This window comes from Sphaerodactylus townsendi, linkage group LG04, assembly GCF_021028975.2.
Source record: "Sphaerodactylus townsendi isolate TG3544 linkage group LG04, MPM_Stown_v2.3, whole genome shotgun sequence".
In the NCBI taxonomy this organism is placed as follows: domain Eukaryota; kingdom Metazoa; phylum Chordata; class Lepidosauria; order Squamata; family Sphaerodactylidae; genus Sphaerodactylus; species Sphaerodactylus townsendi.
The window spans coordinates 1685771-1701284 of record NC_059428.1 but is presented as its reverse complement, the minus strand read 5'-3'; the positions used below and the strand labels follow the sequence as shown (position 1 = coordinate 1701284).

General features: G+C 48.3%; 1 protein-coding gene across 1 annotated transcript in view; it reads left to right on the top strand.

The window, feature by feature from the left end:
- LOC125430749 (beta-arrestin-1-like) overlaps positions 1-15508 on the top strand; it is a 19708-nt gene extending 4200 nt beyond the window's left edge. The window contains exons 4-9 of the mRNA XM_048492942.1: positions 225-362; positions 4081-4164; positions 5416-5439; positions 6474-6544; positions 8849-8900; positions 15305-15508. Of these exons, the coding sequence (XP_048348899.1) occupies positions 225-362; positions 4081-4164; positions 5416-5439; positions 6474-6544; positions 8849-8900; positions 15305-15416 (481 nt within the window). The 3' untranslated portion in view covers positions 15417-15508. The remainder of the gene's footprint in view (positions 1-224; positions 363-4080; positions 4165-5415; positions 5440-6473; positions 6545-8848; positions 8901-15304) is intronic.
- Positions 15509-15514: the final 6 nt, after the last annotated feature.

Genomic DNA, 15514 nt, shown 5'->3' with positions numbered 1-15514 from the left:
GCCAGCATCATGCTGGCAGGGGATGGTGGGAACTGTAGTCCATAACATCTGGAGGGCCGCGAGTTTGACACCTATGGTCTTGGGTTTTGTGAACACACCGACTGATGTGTTTCCTGTTTGCTGCTCGGTCACGAGGGTGGGGATCTCCTAACTTCCCAGCGGGGATGCAAAGTTTTGGATCTGCCTCCGGCCGCCTCTGGCTGACCTGTGCCCTTATTCCCCAGCGACGTGGTGGCGCCGAGTTCGACGTTCTGCAAGGTCTACACGCTGACCCCTTTCCTTGCCAGCAACCGGGAGAAGCGCGGCCTGGCCTTGGACGGCAAACTCAAGCACGAGGACACCAACCTGGCCTCCAGCACGCTGTGAGCAGGTTTTTCCCAGCGCTCTCCAGTGGTCTAGAGAGATCTGGGTGTCGCGTGGATCCTAACATGCCTGTTCATGCCCACGCTGAGCCAGTGTGGTGTAGTGGTTAAGAGCAGGTGATCTGGAGAACCAGGTTGGATTTCCCGCTCTGACACTTGAGCCGTGGAGGCTTGTCTGGTGAACCAGATTAGCTTGTGCACTCCCACACATGCCAGCTGGGTGACCTTGGGCTGGTCACAGTTCTTCGGAGCTCTCTCAGCCTCACCTGCCTCACAGGGTGTTTGTTGTGAGGGGGAAGGAGAATGTACACTCCTTTGAGTCTCCTTATAGGAGAGAAATTGGGGGATATAAATCCAACTCCTCCTCCTCCTTCTTCTTCTTCTTCTTCTCTTTTCTTTTCTTTTCTTTTCTTTTCTTTTCTTTTCTTTTCTTTTTCTTCTTTATTTTTTCTTTTCTTCTTCTTTTCTTTATCTTTATCTTTATCTTTATCTTTATCTTTATCTTTATCTTTATCTTTTTCTTCTTTTTTCTTTTTTCTTTTCTTTTTCTTCTTTATTTTTTCTTTTTTCTTCTTTTTTCTTCTTTTCTTCTTTTCTTTTCTTTTCTTTTCTTTTCCTCCTTTTCTTCTTCTCCTCCTCCTTCTCCTTCTCCTTTTCTCCTTCTCCTTTTCTCCTTCTCCTTTTTCTTCTTCTCCTCCTCCTCCTCCTTTTCTTCTTCTTCTTCTTCTTCTTCTTCTTCTTCTTCTTCTTCTTCTTCTTCTTCTTCTTCTTCAAGCAACAGCAGAAACAGGGGGCATCCCTAAAGAGCACAGTATCTTTGTGCAGCAACTGCAAGCCGTATCCCGACTAACTCCCACTGAGAAACCATCACAACCCAGTCCCATTTGTGCTGAACGTTCGCCCCTGCTCTCTGTCCCTCCTAGCACCCCTGCACCAAGCTTGAGCCTGCCGAGCCATCGTCTTTCTCTCGGGGTCTCTTGTGGTTGAGTCTTATTAATAGCATCCCAGCCTGTGTTTCGCGGGCCATAATTTCTGCTTCGGCAGGCTGAAGTTTGCCTCCTGTCATAATTAGAGACGTCAAGCAATTAAATGCGCTCTTAGCTGATTTGTCATCCGCGAAACGGCAGAAGAGCGCTCGTTGCAGGGAAAGGCGCTTGGAAGGTACGAGGCGATGGGAACGGGATGCTCGTGGTGCTTTTTAGCATCGCCAGACCGAGTGTCTGCCCGGGATAGGGTGCTCAGTCTCCCTCTGCCACCCGGTTGCTGCAATCGCTAGAGCCAGGGTCAAGAATCGTGTGGGTGCTTTTAGATTTTGAGAACTGGGGGCCGGTGTTACCATAATATGGCCGCCAGGACAGGGGTGGGACGCGTATCATAAGAACATAAGAACATAAGAACAAGCCAGCTGGATCAGACCAGAGTCCATCTAGTCCAGCTCTCTGCTACTCGCAGTGGCCCACCAGGGGCCTTTGGGAGCTCACATGCAGGATGTGAAAGCAAGGGCCTTCTGCAGCTGCTGCTCCTGAGCACCTGGTCTGCTAAGGCATTTGCAATCTCAGATCAAAGAGGATCAAGATTGGCAGCCATAGATCGACTTCTCCTGCATAAATCTGCCCAAGCCCCTTTGAAAGCTATCCAGGTGAGTGGCCATCACCACCTCCTGTGGCAGCATATTCCAAACACCAATCACACGTTGTGTGAAGAAGTGTTTCCTTTTATTAGTCCTAATTCTTCCCCCCAGCATTTTCAATGAATGCCCCCTGGTTCTAGTATTGTGAGAAAGAGAGAAAAATTTCTCTCTGTCGACATTTTCTACCCCATGCATAATTTTATAGACTTCAATCATATCCCCCGCTCAGCCGTCTCCTCTCCAAACTAAAGAGCCCCAAATGCTGCAGCCTCTCCTCATAAGGAAGGTGCTCCAGTCCCTCAATCATCGTCGTTTCCCTTCTCTGCACTTTTTCTATCTCTTCGATATCCTTTTTGAGATGCGGCGACCAGAACTGGACACAGAACTCCAAGTGCGGTCGCCCCACTGCTTTATATAAGGGCATGACAATCTTTGCAGTAAAGTATCCTAGTCAGGTGCCTGCTGCAAGGAGCATACAGAGCTTCCATGCCATGACTGAGGCTTCTGAATGGGGTACCCAGCAGACTCAAAGGCAGTGGGGGGATTCTATTAATTTATCTAATGGTTCACACACACACACACACACACACACACACCGCCACTCCCCCCTCCCCGCCACCCACTGACCTGGCTGCTGCGGAGGATTGTTGGGCCGGGGTCGGGGGTGAGGGAAGGTGGCAGCTGCAACTTGGCTGGGAAGGGCGAGCAAGGAGGCTCAGAAAGTCCCCTCGCTCGCCCGTCCCTGGGATGGTGGAATTCAGCTGGTTCAGGGAACTAAGGAAAAAACCAGCTACCGGTTCGGCTGAACCGGCACGAACCGGCTGAATCCCACCACTGCTCGACGATGACTCTTCTTGAAACTCTTCAGAACAGGGGTCCCATTTCCGCCATCCCACCCTGCTCCTGTTCCCTCTGAGAGAGAAAACTCGCAGCACTGTGTGCAGTGCAACATCACTTCTGGGAAAGGAAAAAAGTGGCATAGGGTCGCTCTAGGACCGTGGTGGCGAACCTTTGGCACTCCAGATGTTATGGACTACAATTCCCATCAGCCCCTGCCAGCATGCCCAATTGGCTGATGGGAATTGTAGTCCATAACATCTGGAGTGCCAAAGGTTCACCACCACTGCTCTAGGAATTGCCAGAAACTCTGTGGTTCTGCCATAGAGTTTCTGAAGATTCCTAGAGCTACCTTTGCCTCTTTTTCCAAACTGGAAGTGACGTGGCACTGCAGCCAGTGTTGTGGTCCTCCCGTATCCCCTCTTCCTCAGCAGTCTTACTTTTCAGTGACCCGGAAGTGGAGGCGGAAGAAAGCTAGAACTGGGTGGTTGCTTTGGGGAAGAAGGAAGTTGGAACGGGACAGGCACCATGGCTGCCTAAGGGAGCTAAGTTGGGGATCAGTAGACTATAGGACCAGTGGACTAAAGTCCAAATCTCCACTCTGCCAAGGAGCCGGTCCAGTCACACTCAGCCTCACCTACCTCGCAGGGTTGTTGTGGGGGTAAGCGGTGGAAGGGTCGACCCCCACATGTTGTCCTGAGAGAGCAGCAGTGGCGTAGTGGTTAAGAGCAGGTGCATTCTGATCTGGAAGAACCGGGTTTGATTCCCCGCTCTGCCACCTGAGCTGTGGAGGCTTATCTGGGGAATTTAGATTAGCCTGGGCACTCCCACACACGCCAGCTGGGTGACCTTGGGCTAGTCACAGTTCTTCAGAGCTCTCTCAGCCCCACCTACCTCACAGGGTGTTTGTTGTGAGGGGGGAAGGGCAAGGAGATTGTCAGCCCCTTTGAGTCTCCTGCAGGAGAGAAAGGGGGGATATAAAACTTCTTCCTTCTTCTTCTTCTTGGAAGACTGAGATTAAAAAAATATAGCCGATAGACTCCGCTACTCTAATGATTGATTGTGCCACCTGAGTCTGTGACCCATCCCATTCTGGGCCCCATCAGGTCCCTGCTGCAAGGAGCATACAGTTTGCCATCCTCGATGGGGAAGAGAACAGAAGGGAGGGAGGCCCCCCGGGGTGACCCAGGAGCCCGGCTTCTCCCTCTTCCGCTGCATCTCACGCTCCTCTCGGCCTCCTTTCCCTTTCAGGCTGCGAGACGGAGCCAACAAGGAGATCTTGGGCATCATCGTCTCGTACAAGGTGAAGGTGAAGCTGGTGGTTTCCCGGGGTGGGTGAGTATCCCCCCAGACGGTCAGCCAGGGGAACCCCCTTCTTCCGTGCCCCACAAAGGGAGCCCTGATTTGCTGGCAAGCTGACCCCGCCCCCCAACCCTGGGCCCCTCTAGCCCACAGCGGTCTCCATGGGCGGAAAAACCAAAGGCCCTTTGCCACAGGTGGTGCATTGAGGGAAAGGCTTTCTCCTGCCAAGGTGGCAGGCGCGTATCCAGAGGTGGGATCCAGCAGATTCTCACCAGTTCCCGAGAGGGGGTTACTAATTATTTCTGTGTGCTGAGAGGGGGTTGCTAATTGGGTCTGCTTTTCCGTTAGAAATCCCATTAGGTCCAAAAATCATAAAGTCCTGTCGTTTCCTATGTGGCTGGTTAGCGAAGGTAGAAAACGGGATCATTCTCCCTGTTGGGCTGTTTTAAAAACATGTTTTAGAAATATGGTCAAGTTCCTTGTTGAAGGAAAGTCTCCTTCTTTTGATTTCTAGAAACAAAATTAAGTATTTGAAAGTATTAAGTGTTTGACAGGCAGTCAAGTAGAGGAGATGTAGTTGTTTCTGTTGGCAGCAGACGATAGGACTTGCTAGAATGAGTTTAAATTATGGACAGAAAGAGACCAGCTGGAAATTAGGAACTTTTTTTTTACAGTAAGAGTTTTTTACAGTAACAGAGAAATTATCAATGCCCCGCCCCCAGAATGCCCGACCACGCCCCCTTCGTGCCACGCCCAATTGGCGCTACGCCACTGTTTGAATCCCACTACCACTGTTACTAAATTTTTTGGATTCCACCACTGGGCGTATCTGCCTGGGGGCATGGGGTAACCCATGTCCCCGGGCTCAACTAATCTGCCGCAAAATCGGCCCCCCACGTGACCAGGTGCCTTCCCCTCATCCGACTTGGGCCTCCCTCGACCCTGCCCACATCACAATGACGTAGGCGGGGGCGGGGCAACACGAAGCACAGGGCGGGGCTCTGCGACCCACAGGGGCGGGGCTACGCGGCCCGCAGGGGGCCCCCGGAGAAGGTTTTGTCCCCGGGCGCCATTTCCCCCCCATACGCCTCTGCAAGGCGGTGTCGTTGGCCAATCTGCTATCCTGAGCGGGCAGCAAAGCCAGGAGGGCTGCCCCCGGCTTGTGGGTGTCTCGCGAGTCGTGCGCCTGAAGGGGAGGAGAGGATCCAGGCCTGAAGGCCTGCTGACTGCCAAAGCAACCTTGCAAGCTGTAATTAATTCTCTCGTCTCCTTCGGTAATGCCAGCCTGCTGGGAGATCTTGCGTCCAGGTAACCCCCTCGCCGTAGCCGTGCATGGAACAGACCGACTTCCCGGCATGCATGTCCCCTCCTTGTCCTGCAGACCCCTCCCCCCACCCCCGCCCTGTTCATCTTCCAGTAGCCATGACACTTTTCGTTCCTTTGCATTGTCATTTCTTTCCCTTCCCAAATGTGTTGATTTTGCACTCCCGGACCGAGGCGGTCTTTGCAGACGCTGCAGGCGTTCACCTCTCGATTCCTTCCAGTGAGTCTGCCGAACGGAGGGGGCTTTCGGCACGGTTAAGAGCGGGTGCACTCTAATTTGGAGAACCGGGTTTGATTCCCAGCTCGGCAAGCTTTTCCGGTGAACTAGATTAGCTTGTGCACTCCCACACACGCCAGCTGGGTGTCCTTGGGCTAGTCACAGTTCTTGGGAGCTCTCTCAGCCCCACCCAGCTCACAGGGTGTTTGTTGTGAGGGGGGAAGGGCAAGGAGATTGTCAGCCCCTTTGAGTCTCCTGCAGGAGAGAAAGGGGGGATATAAATCCAAACTCTTCTTCTTCTTCTTATACCAATCCTGTAAAATAATATAATCCAAACCATCCTATCATTGTTTTGTCGAAGGCTTTCACGGCCGGAATCACTGGGGTGCTGTGTGGTTTCCAGGCTGTATGGCCGTGTTCTAGCAGCATTCTCGTCCTAATGTTTCCTCCATCTTCGATCCTCTGAAGATGCCGGCCACAGATGCAGGCGAAACGTCAGGAGAGAACGCTGCTAGAACACGGCCGTACAGCTCGGAAACCACACAGCACCCCAAAGAAAATAGAGTTAACTTTATAACCTCTGGCCACGTGCTTACCTGCAGGTGGTCTCACTGACCAATGGCTAATCAATAGAGCAGGTCGTAAAACAGTCACCTCAGCAACTTGTTTACATACACACGGTTAACCCCTTCACGACTGAGTTGTGAGAGACATTTGCAAAAGAACTGCTTGTCCAAAGTCAGACGAGCACACATTGAGCGTTTGGTGTTCCTTGGGACTCATTGTCTGTGTCTCTTTCCAGCGACGTCGCTGTGGAGTTGCCTTTTACCCTTATGCACCCGAAGCCGAAGGAGGAACCCTTGCACAGAGACGGTGAGTTTTGCCATACCGGCTTTCTTCGTTTAGGGTGAGAATGTCATAGAATCATAGAGTTGGAAGAGACCCCCAAGGGCCATCCAGTCCAACCCCCTGCAATGCAGGAACACACAATCAAAGCACTCCTGACAGATGGCCATCCAGCCTCTCTTTGGCTCATTCTGCACATGCAGAATAATGCACTTTCAAACTGCTTTCAGTGCTCTTTGAAGCTGTGCGGAATGGCAAAATCCACTTGCAAACAGTTGTGAAAGTGGTTTGAAAACGCATTATTTTGCGTGTGTGGAAGGGGCCTTTGAAAACCTCCCAAGAAGGAGACTCCACCACTCTCCAAGGCAGTGCATTCCACTGTCCAACAGCCGTACTAGTCAGGAAGTTCTTCCTAATGTTTAGGTGGAACCTCTTTTCCTTCCCCTTGAATCCATTACCCACAGTGGTGGGATCCAAAGATTTTAATAACAGGTTCCGATGGTGGTGGGATTCAAACAGTGGTGCCGCCGCACACACGCACCTCCAGTCCCTATTGGGCAGGGAGGTTGCTTTAGTAACCCCTTCTCGGCACTCAGAAAAAATTAGTAACCACTTCTAGAGAAGTGGTGAGAACTGGTTGGATCCCATCTCTGATTACCCGATGTCCTAGTGTCCATAAACAAGAGGTTTTTGTAAATGCTACACGTTACCCATTTAATGACAAAATTCCCTCCATGAACATTAAGAACATAAGAACATAAGAACTAGCCTGCTGGATCAGACCAGAGTCCATCTAGTCCAGCACTCTGCTACTCGCAGTGGCCCATCAGGTGCCTTTGGGAGCTCACCTGCAGGAGGTGAAAGCAATGGCCTTCTGCTGCTGCTGCTCCTGAGCACCTGGTCTGCTAAGGCCTTTGCAATCTCAGATCAAGGAGGATCCAGATTGGTAGCCAGAGATCGACTTCTCCTCCATAAATCTGTCCAAGCCCTTTTTAAAGCTATCCAGGTTAGTGGCCATCACCACCTCCTGTGGCAGCATATTCCAAACACCAATCACACATTGTATGAAGAAGTGTTTCCTTTTATTAGTCCTAATGCTTCCCCACAGCATTTTCAATGAATGCCCCCTGGGTCTAGTATTGTGAGAAAGAGAGAAAAATTTCTCTCTGTCAACATTTTCCACCTCATGCATAATTTTATAGACTTCAATCATATCCCCCCTCAGACGTCTCCTCTCCAAACGAAAGAGCCCCAAACGCTGCAGCCTCTCCTCATAAGGAAGGTGCTCCAGGCCCTCAATCGTCCTCGTTGCCCTTCTCTGCACTTTTTCTATCTCTTCGATATCCTTTTTGAGATGTGGCGACCAGAACTGAACACAGGACTCCAAGTGCGGTCGCACCACGGCTTTATATAAGGGCATGACAATCCTTGCAGTTTTATTCTCCTTTCCTAATGATCCCCAGCATAGAGTTTGCCTTTTTCACAGCTGCCAGGCATTGAGTTGACATTCCCATGGAACTATCCACTGAGACGCCCAAAACATTCAAAAAGTGCCCAGGGAAAGTAAACAGTGTCTTCGCCCTAACCTAACCCTCACCCTGCACCCGGCTGGAATTTATTAACTGCACCAAACATATCAGCAGTTAGTAAGTGTCAAAGAAATAAAATCACGGCATTGGAAAGATTGGATTGCTATATCTTGGAGGATGGCCAAAGCAGCAAAATTGATTGAGGGTCTACATATGGAAAGAGTTTAGAGGCGTTTCAAAGACTCCGGTCCCTGTTTATTGATTTTATGATCTCAAGTCGCAGTTTAAACGCACGCAAGTCATTTCCTGTAATGCAGATGAATTGGTTGCATTTATTCGTTCGGGTTGTTTTTTCCCATTGACAAGATGAGAATGCTGCTGTGGAGTGGGCGGGGGAACAATAAGAAAACCCAATTGGGTAAATGTCTGTGGACTGTTGGATAATGAAAGGAACAGCAGTGGCGTAGGAGGTTAAGAGCTTGTGTATCTAATCTGGAGGAACCGGGTTTGATTCCCAGCTCTGCTGCCTGAGCTGTGGAGGCTTCTCTGGGGGATTCAGATTAGCCTGTGCACTTCCACACACGCCAGCTGGGTGACCTTGGGCTAGTCACAGCTTCTCGGAGCTCTCTCAGCCCCACCTACCTCACAGGGTGTTTGTTGTGAGGGAGCAAAGGCAAGGAGATTGTCAGCCCCGTTGAGTCTCCTACAGGAGAGAAAGGGGGGATATAAATCCAAACTCCTCCTCTTCTTCTTCAATCGCGTCCCACGGTCTCTAACCATTTGCCACCACTGCTGTGTTCAGTTCCAGAAAACGAAGCCCCCATTGACACAAACCTCATAGAGCTCGACACAAAGTAAGTCGGACTGGAGGGTGGGCGCATGGGTGTGTGTGTCAGGGGGTCACGATGGGGTTGTGGGGAATCATCCGCGCTTCGTTCTGTGTCGCATGTGACCTACTAACCAGCTGACCCATTCGTCGCTAATCCCACGCGTGCCCTTTTTCCCCGTGAAGCGTGGCGGTCTGATTGCGCCTAACCTCTTAACGCACGAAATGCCTGTTTCTTCTCTCCCCTTCCTTCTTTGCATGCTCACAACTGCTGACCTTGTATGCATGTGCCGTCACGCAGGAAACCCAAAGTAAGGCTGCGACTTCCCAGTCCTTATGACCCTCCTCCGCGTTACTTTCGGGGCCGTGTTTCTTGCTTCCGAACTTTTTAAGTGAGTCGAGCAGCTTTGGCAAATTCAGCAGCTTTGTCTTTTGCGTCACCTCCTAGACCAGTGGTGGCGAACCTCTGGCACGGGTGCCAGAGGTGGCACTCAGAGCCTTTTCTGTGGGCACGCGGGCAGAGTTTGTCATGTGGAGGGGGGCGGAAAATCACCCCCCCCACACACATCTAGGCTGGCCTGGGCATGATCCTTTACCTGGGAGTAAGCTCGGTTGCTGGCAATGGGGCTTGCTTCTGAGTAAACCCTCCTAGTGTTGTGATTCACCCGTTCAAAGTGTTGCACAGTTGCTTGACCAAGCTTACTCCTGAGTAACGAGCACCTCGGAGCCAACCGTTTTTTCTAAACTGAAACCTCAGTATTCAGGTTAAATTGCTGTGTTGGCACTTTGCGAGAAATAACTGGGTTTTGGGTTGCAGTTTGGGCACTCGGCCTCGAAAAGGTTCGCCATCACTGTCCTAGACTGTGTCTCACAAAAAGATGTCAGTAGATTATATGTTCCTTCATCAAAGAACTTCTTTGTTGTAGAATACTCCACCTAAGTCCTAGTCATGCCTACCTAGCCCTGCTCCTTCCATCTGCATTAAAGTTTGATGATTGTCATTCAATCAACTATCGTCGAACTTCGTCATTCCATGAACTATAAATGTTCTTGTAACAATGAACTATAAATGCCTCTGTGGGCATATCTGCCTTTAGAACTGATCTCCCAAATGAAGAGGTGCATGAAGATCTCGCCTTCTAATTTGTTTATTTTATTTTATTGATGTACTACCCACTCTATCCAGCCAGATGGCCCAGCTCACAGCTGCTTACATACCTGGTTAAAACATTTAAACCGTACAATATACAATTCAAGGATGACAAAATGTCAAAATATTAAGATCATATCCAATGAATACAAATTATATCAAACAAACAGACAGACAGACAGACAGACAGACAGACAGACAGACAGACAGACAGACAGACAGACAGATAGATAGAGGCTTATCTGGGGAATTCAGATTAGCCTATACACTCCCACTCACGCCAGCTGGGTGACCTTGGGGTAGTCACAGCTTCTCGGAGCTCTCAGCCCCACCCACCTCACAGGGTGTTTGTTGTGAGGGGGGAAGAGAAAGGAGATTGTCAGCCCCTTTGAGTCTCCTGCAGGAGAGAAAGGGGGGATATAAATCCAAACTCTTCTTCTTCTTCTCTTCTAATGAGTGGATTCACTGCCAACCCCCCCCCCCCCCCCCCCCCCCCCCCCCCCCCCCCCCACCCCCCCCCCCCCCCACCCCCCCCCCCCCCCACCCCCCCCCCCCCCCACCCCCCCCCCCCCCCACAGGGGGGGGGGGCAGGGGAAAACACTCTATGAACCTCAATGGTATGATAAAGATGTTAAAAGCAGCTGAGTGAAGGCTGCAAAACATCTGTGGAACCAGCTGCCAATTCTAGCACCCATGAGCGACTGAAAAGAGGCGTTGGTTTTTGTTTACTGTGTAAGAAAACAAATTTCTAGTCCATGTGACAGAGAGGAAGCTTCAGAAGTTCCAAATGGAAGGGAGGTGGGCCTGAGCGAGATTTCCAGGGGCAAGGGAATGTGAGAGGCTTATGTAATGAGTGGATTAACTCCCCCCCCCCCCCGGCCTCAGAAGCGGAAGTGATGATACAAACAGTCTCATATGGCCTTCAGTGTTACCGGTTTCCACCTTTGTGGGTTATTTTTGCTTTTCCTCTGATTAATCCTAAATTAAGCAAGGGAACGGGAAACTGGAGCCGGCCCAACTCTGCTCTAGCAGGGCTTTTCAAAAATTAAATTTACATACATTTGTGTAATTCAGATCTCCACCGTGTAGGTAGGTTTTTGAGCTAATGACGAAAGAAGGGAACCACAGCGTAGTGGTTAAGAGTAGGTGGATTCTAATCTGGCGAACCAGTTTGATTCCCCACTCCTGAGTGGCAGAGGCTCATCTGGTAAACCAGATGTGTTTCCGCACTCCTACATTCCTGCTGGGTGACCTTAGGCTAGTCATAGTTCTCCCAGAACTCTCTCAGCCCCACCTACCTCACCAGGTGTCTTTTGTGGGGAGAGGAAGGGAAAGGAGCTTGTAAGCCACCTTGAGTCTCCTTTACAGGTATAAATCCAAACTCTTCTTCTTCTTCTGATTGTTAAACACTGATGGGTTTGGAATAATAAAACGCCCCACCCTCTTTTCCAGGTAGAATCGCGTCCTGGCCCCACAGTCCCCTTGAAGCGTGCCCAGACTTTTAATTTCCCCCTTTGGTTGCTTGAAACAGATCATGCTCACAACTGTCCCGGCTTGGTTTAATGCGTCCAGGTAGCACAATTCCTTAGGGCAGGGGCTCAAATTTTTCATTCATTTTGCCTTTATTTGGCATAAACAGTATAAAATCACATCAAAATCGTATCAAAATACAAGCTTGCCACATAGAACCAATGAAGTTGATTCATACCTACTGTTGCTTATGGGATATTTCCAGCAGAAAGTTTGCAGCCATTTTGCAGAACGTAGCATCAGAATTATTTAATAAGAACAATAGTCTGCTTAGTTCATCCAGCTTGCTAGGTATCGTAGAAAGCAACCTAGAGTATTTGACTCTAACACTTGCCGATTTAGGACCACGGAATAATTGGTGAGTTAATGTTTCTAATTGATTTGCATCACACAAACACACCCTTTTGCACATTTCTAGATTGTTATATCTACCTCGTAATATGGCAGAAGGGAAAACATTAAAGCGAGCGAGTGAAAAAACTCTTCTCTGATCTGGATTGGTCAGATGATACAGATCGGAGGCCGTTCTGTTATGTTGTAAGGGGATGGATAGAGGTAAAGGCGAACAAGTTTTCCTCGCTGCCAGAGTTAAATAGTTCCATTCTCTCACCAGCAATTTTTGTTTTAATAATTTATACGATTCTGAACAAAGGTAGAAGGGAGTCAAGCCAATTGATTCGATCTCCCTCTCTATCAGTGAGAACCATGAATTACTCTGGGTATCTGATAGTATTAGGTGAACCAGAGAGTGCTTATTATGTGTATAATGCAAGTGCAGCCAAAATTTAAAGGCCCTCGACCAAGCCCATGGTCACCTCAGGTGGCAGCTGCTACAGAAACACTACTTAGCTCTTTTACATTTAATAAATTAAAAGAGAATATATTACAGGCTGACACACCAGAACGTGGAATACATCACTTTGAACAACTAGTTTCAAATTTAGCAGGGGAACTTCAAGCCGTCTCCTCGACCAAATCGAAGGCTGTAAACGGTCATAGAGAATGGTTTGATCGCTACTGTATTGAATTTAACAACTTAATATGATCATTATATAGAAGTTACCGCAGCACAGGTGAGGAAAAGCTACTCAGCAATATAACCCAACTGAAAAAGGATTTTCAAATTATGGTACAATGGAAACGAAAAAATCAATTCGAACAGCAGTGGGAACAACTATATCAAGCCACTTTAACAAATAACATTAAGCAATTCTGGCAGATCATAAATAGAAGGGCCCAAACGTGCAGTATCCAGTTGCCCCATATTTCACTAGACCGATGGTTCAGTTATTTTTCTAATCTGTTCAATGCTAGCCTAACTGAATACCCTGATTCCACTTCAATACCAGAGGAGCTACCAGATTGGCCTGAGGTTAATCCTCAAGAAGTGAGTAAACTAATCAGTGGTTTGAAAAGCGGTAAGGCCCCAGGTCCTGATGCAATAATACCAGAAATACTTAAATCCTCACCCGAGTGGTGGGCTACAACTCTGGCTTCCTTATTTACCCATGTAAATAACACGGGCCGCATCCCAAAGATGTGGCTGGCGTCTATAGTTGTCCCAATCTACAAAAAGGGTGATATTACTAATCCTTCAAACTATCGTCCTATAAGCCTATTATCTGTAATTGGCAAACTATATGCAAAACTACTCCTTAGGAGAGTGGAAGATTGGGTCAAGCAAGCAGAAGTAATAGGACCGGAGCAAATTGGATTCACTAAAAATAAATCAACACTGGATCATGTAACAGTTTTAGCACACTTAGCTAACAAAAGTATAACTCATAATAACCGTAAACTGTTTGCAGCCTTCCTGGATTTAAAAGGGGCATTTGACTCCATATCTAGAGCCCTACTGTGGAGAAAATTGACGGCGTTACACATGGACCCCAGACTACTGTTTCTTATAAAACAGCTACACACTTGCACTAGCTGCAGAATAAGAGCCGCAACAAAAGGACCGCTCACAGAAAATATCATCACAACCAGAGGGGTCAAACAAGGCTGTACATTGGCCCCCACTTGGTTCAATATATTCCTTAGTGATCTAGTGCCAACCCTCCAGAAGGCCAATGGGCATGTTCCCAAACTAAGCACTAAACACGTGCCCGCGTTACTGTATGCTGACGACACCGTTCTTCTTTCCCACACTAAAGTTGGTCTCACTCGTCTCTTAAATTGCTGTGCTGAATATTGTAAGAGGAACGAACTGGTAATTAACTATGAAAAAACCAAAATAATGGTCTTCGCTAGAAGACCCCCTAGTCATACATGGACCATCAATAACAGACCCATAGAACAAGTTAACCAGTTCAAATATTTGGGCATAACTCTTACTAGCAACCTTAATTGGGCAGTACATAGGAAATTAGCACTCGCTGCAGCTAACAACAATGCCCTAGCAATTCAGCGTTTCTTTTTCACTGTGGGCCACCAGTATATACCATCCGCATTGAAGGTGTTCAATGCTAAATGCGGCTCTCAGCTCCTCTATGGAGCACCTATTTGGATTGGAGCTATAAACAAAAATATAAACACAGCCCAGTCCCGTTTCTTCCACAAAATTATGGGCTTACCAAATTGTGCTTCATATGCAGCCCTATGTTTAGAACTCGGGCAAATATCATATGCCACGATGGCCTGGCTGAGAACTGTCAGATACTGGCTACGTATCCACTATTTGCAGGATCACTCCAGTTTGTTACACCTCATGCTTTCCGACTATGCAAATTCTAGGTGGCTGAAACTAGTTGAGGGAAAAATCAACACTCTTGGCTTTTCATTAGAGTCGTTAGTCCCTCTTTCCCTATCAGAAGCATATAGCTGCTTGAAAACTAAGCTATTAGAACAAGAGTATCGGGATATGATAACAGCTGCGAGGAAAACGTGTTCCCCCCTGACCCTGCTTATTCCAATTGAACAAGGACACATGGCCAATTATTTACAGTGGATCACCAACCCTAAATTAAGAAGAGCTTTAACACTGGCCAGATTCAATCTAATGCCTTCTATGCTGCTCTATGGCAGATATCAACAAATTGATAAACAGAGGAGGCTATGTCCATGCAATATGGGTCAGGTGGAGACACTCGATCATACCCTCTTTCATTGTGTAAGGTTTGCAAAAATCAGAATGTCACAATCTGCACTTATCCCATTTCTGTATAACAATCTAACTGATGCTCTTAAGATACCTATGCTTTTGAACAACATGGATCCCACAGTGTGTGAGAATGTAGCAAAATTTCTGCTAACAATAATAGACGTAAGTCTAGATGAATACCAACCAATGTCTATGTATTATGACCACATATAGCCAGCAGTAATTTTGCTAGCTTCTGTCAGTATCCGATGACGTTTAAGTGAGTTAACTTAGCTGAAGGAATGTCCTATAGTTACAGAAGGACCATGTATATATTTTAGTATTTAGTATTTTAGTACCAGTGTCTATAATTGTGAGCAATAATGGGCAAATTTTGTATGCTGATTTTGTATGTTTATTTTATGCCAATAAAGGCTTGTGACTGACCAAGCCCTGCAGACCAATGAATTTTGGCCCAGTTCTAAGCAGAGAGCCGCATAACATACGCAGTTGGGAAGGCCCGTGATTTTAGGCTCAAATTTTGCACAGAGAGGAAAACGTCCGCCCTCGAGGGTCGTCGGACTTCAGCTTGTCTGCGCCCTGCTGGGATATATTCCCAGGAGGGGCCGGTTTTTCTGTTGCCTCACCCGCTGCTTTTCTCTGTCTCTAGCGACGACGACATTGTTTTCGAAGACTTCGCCCGGCAGCGGCTCAAGGGCATGAAGGACGAGAAAGAGGAAGACGACGAAGGCACAAACTCCCCGCAACTGAACGACAGATAAACTGGAGCGCCCCCTCCCCTCCCCGACTTCTTTCTCTTCATTTCACCACGTCAAGCCCCCACGCCCTTTGGCTGCTTCTCTTTTTGTACGAGTCATAT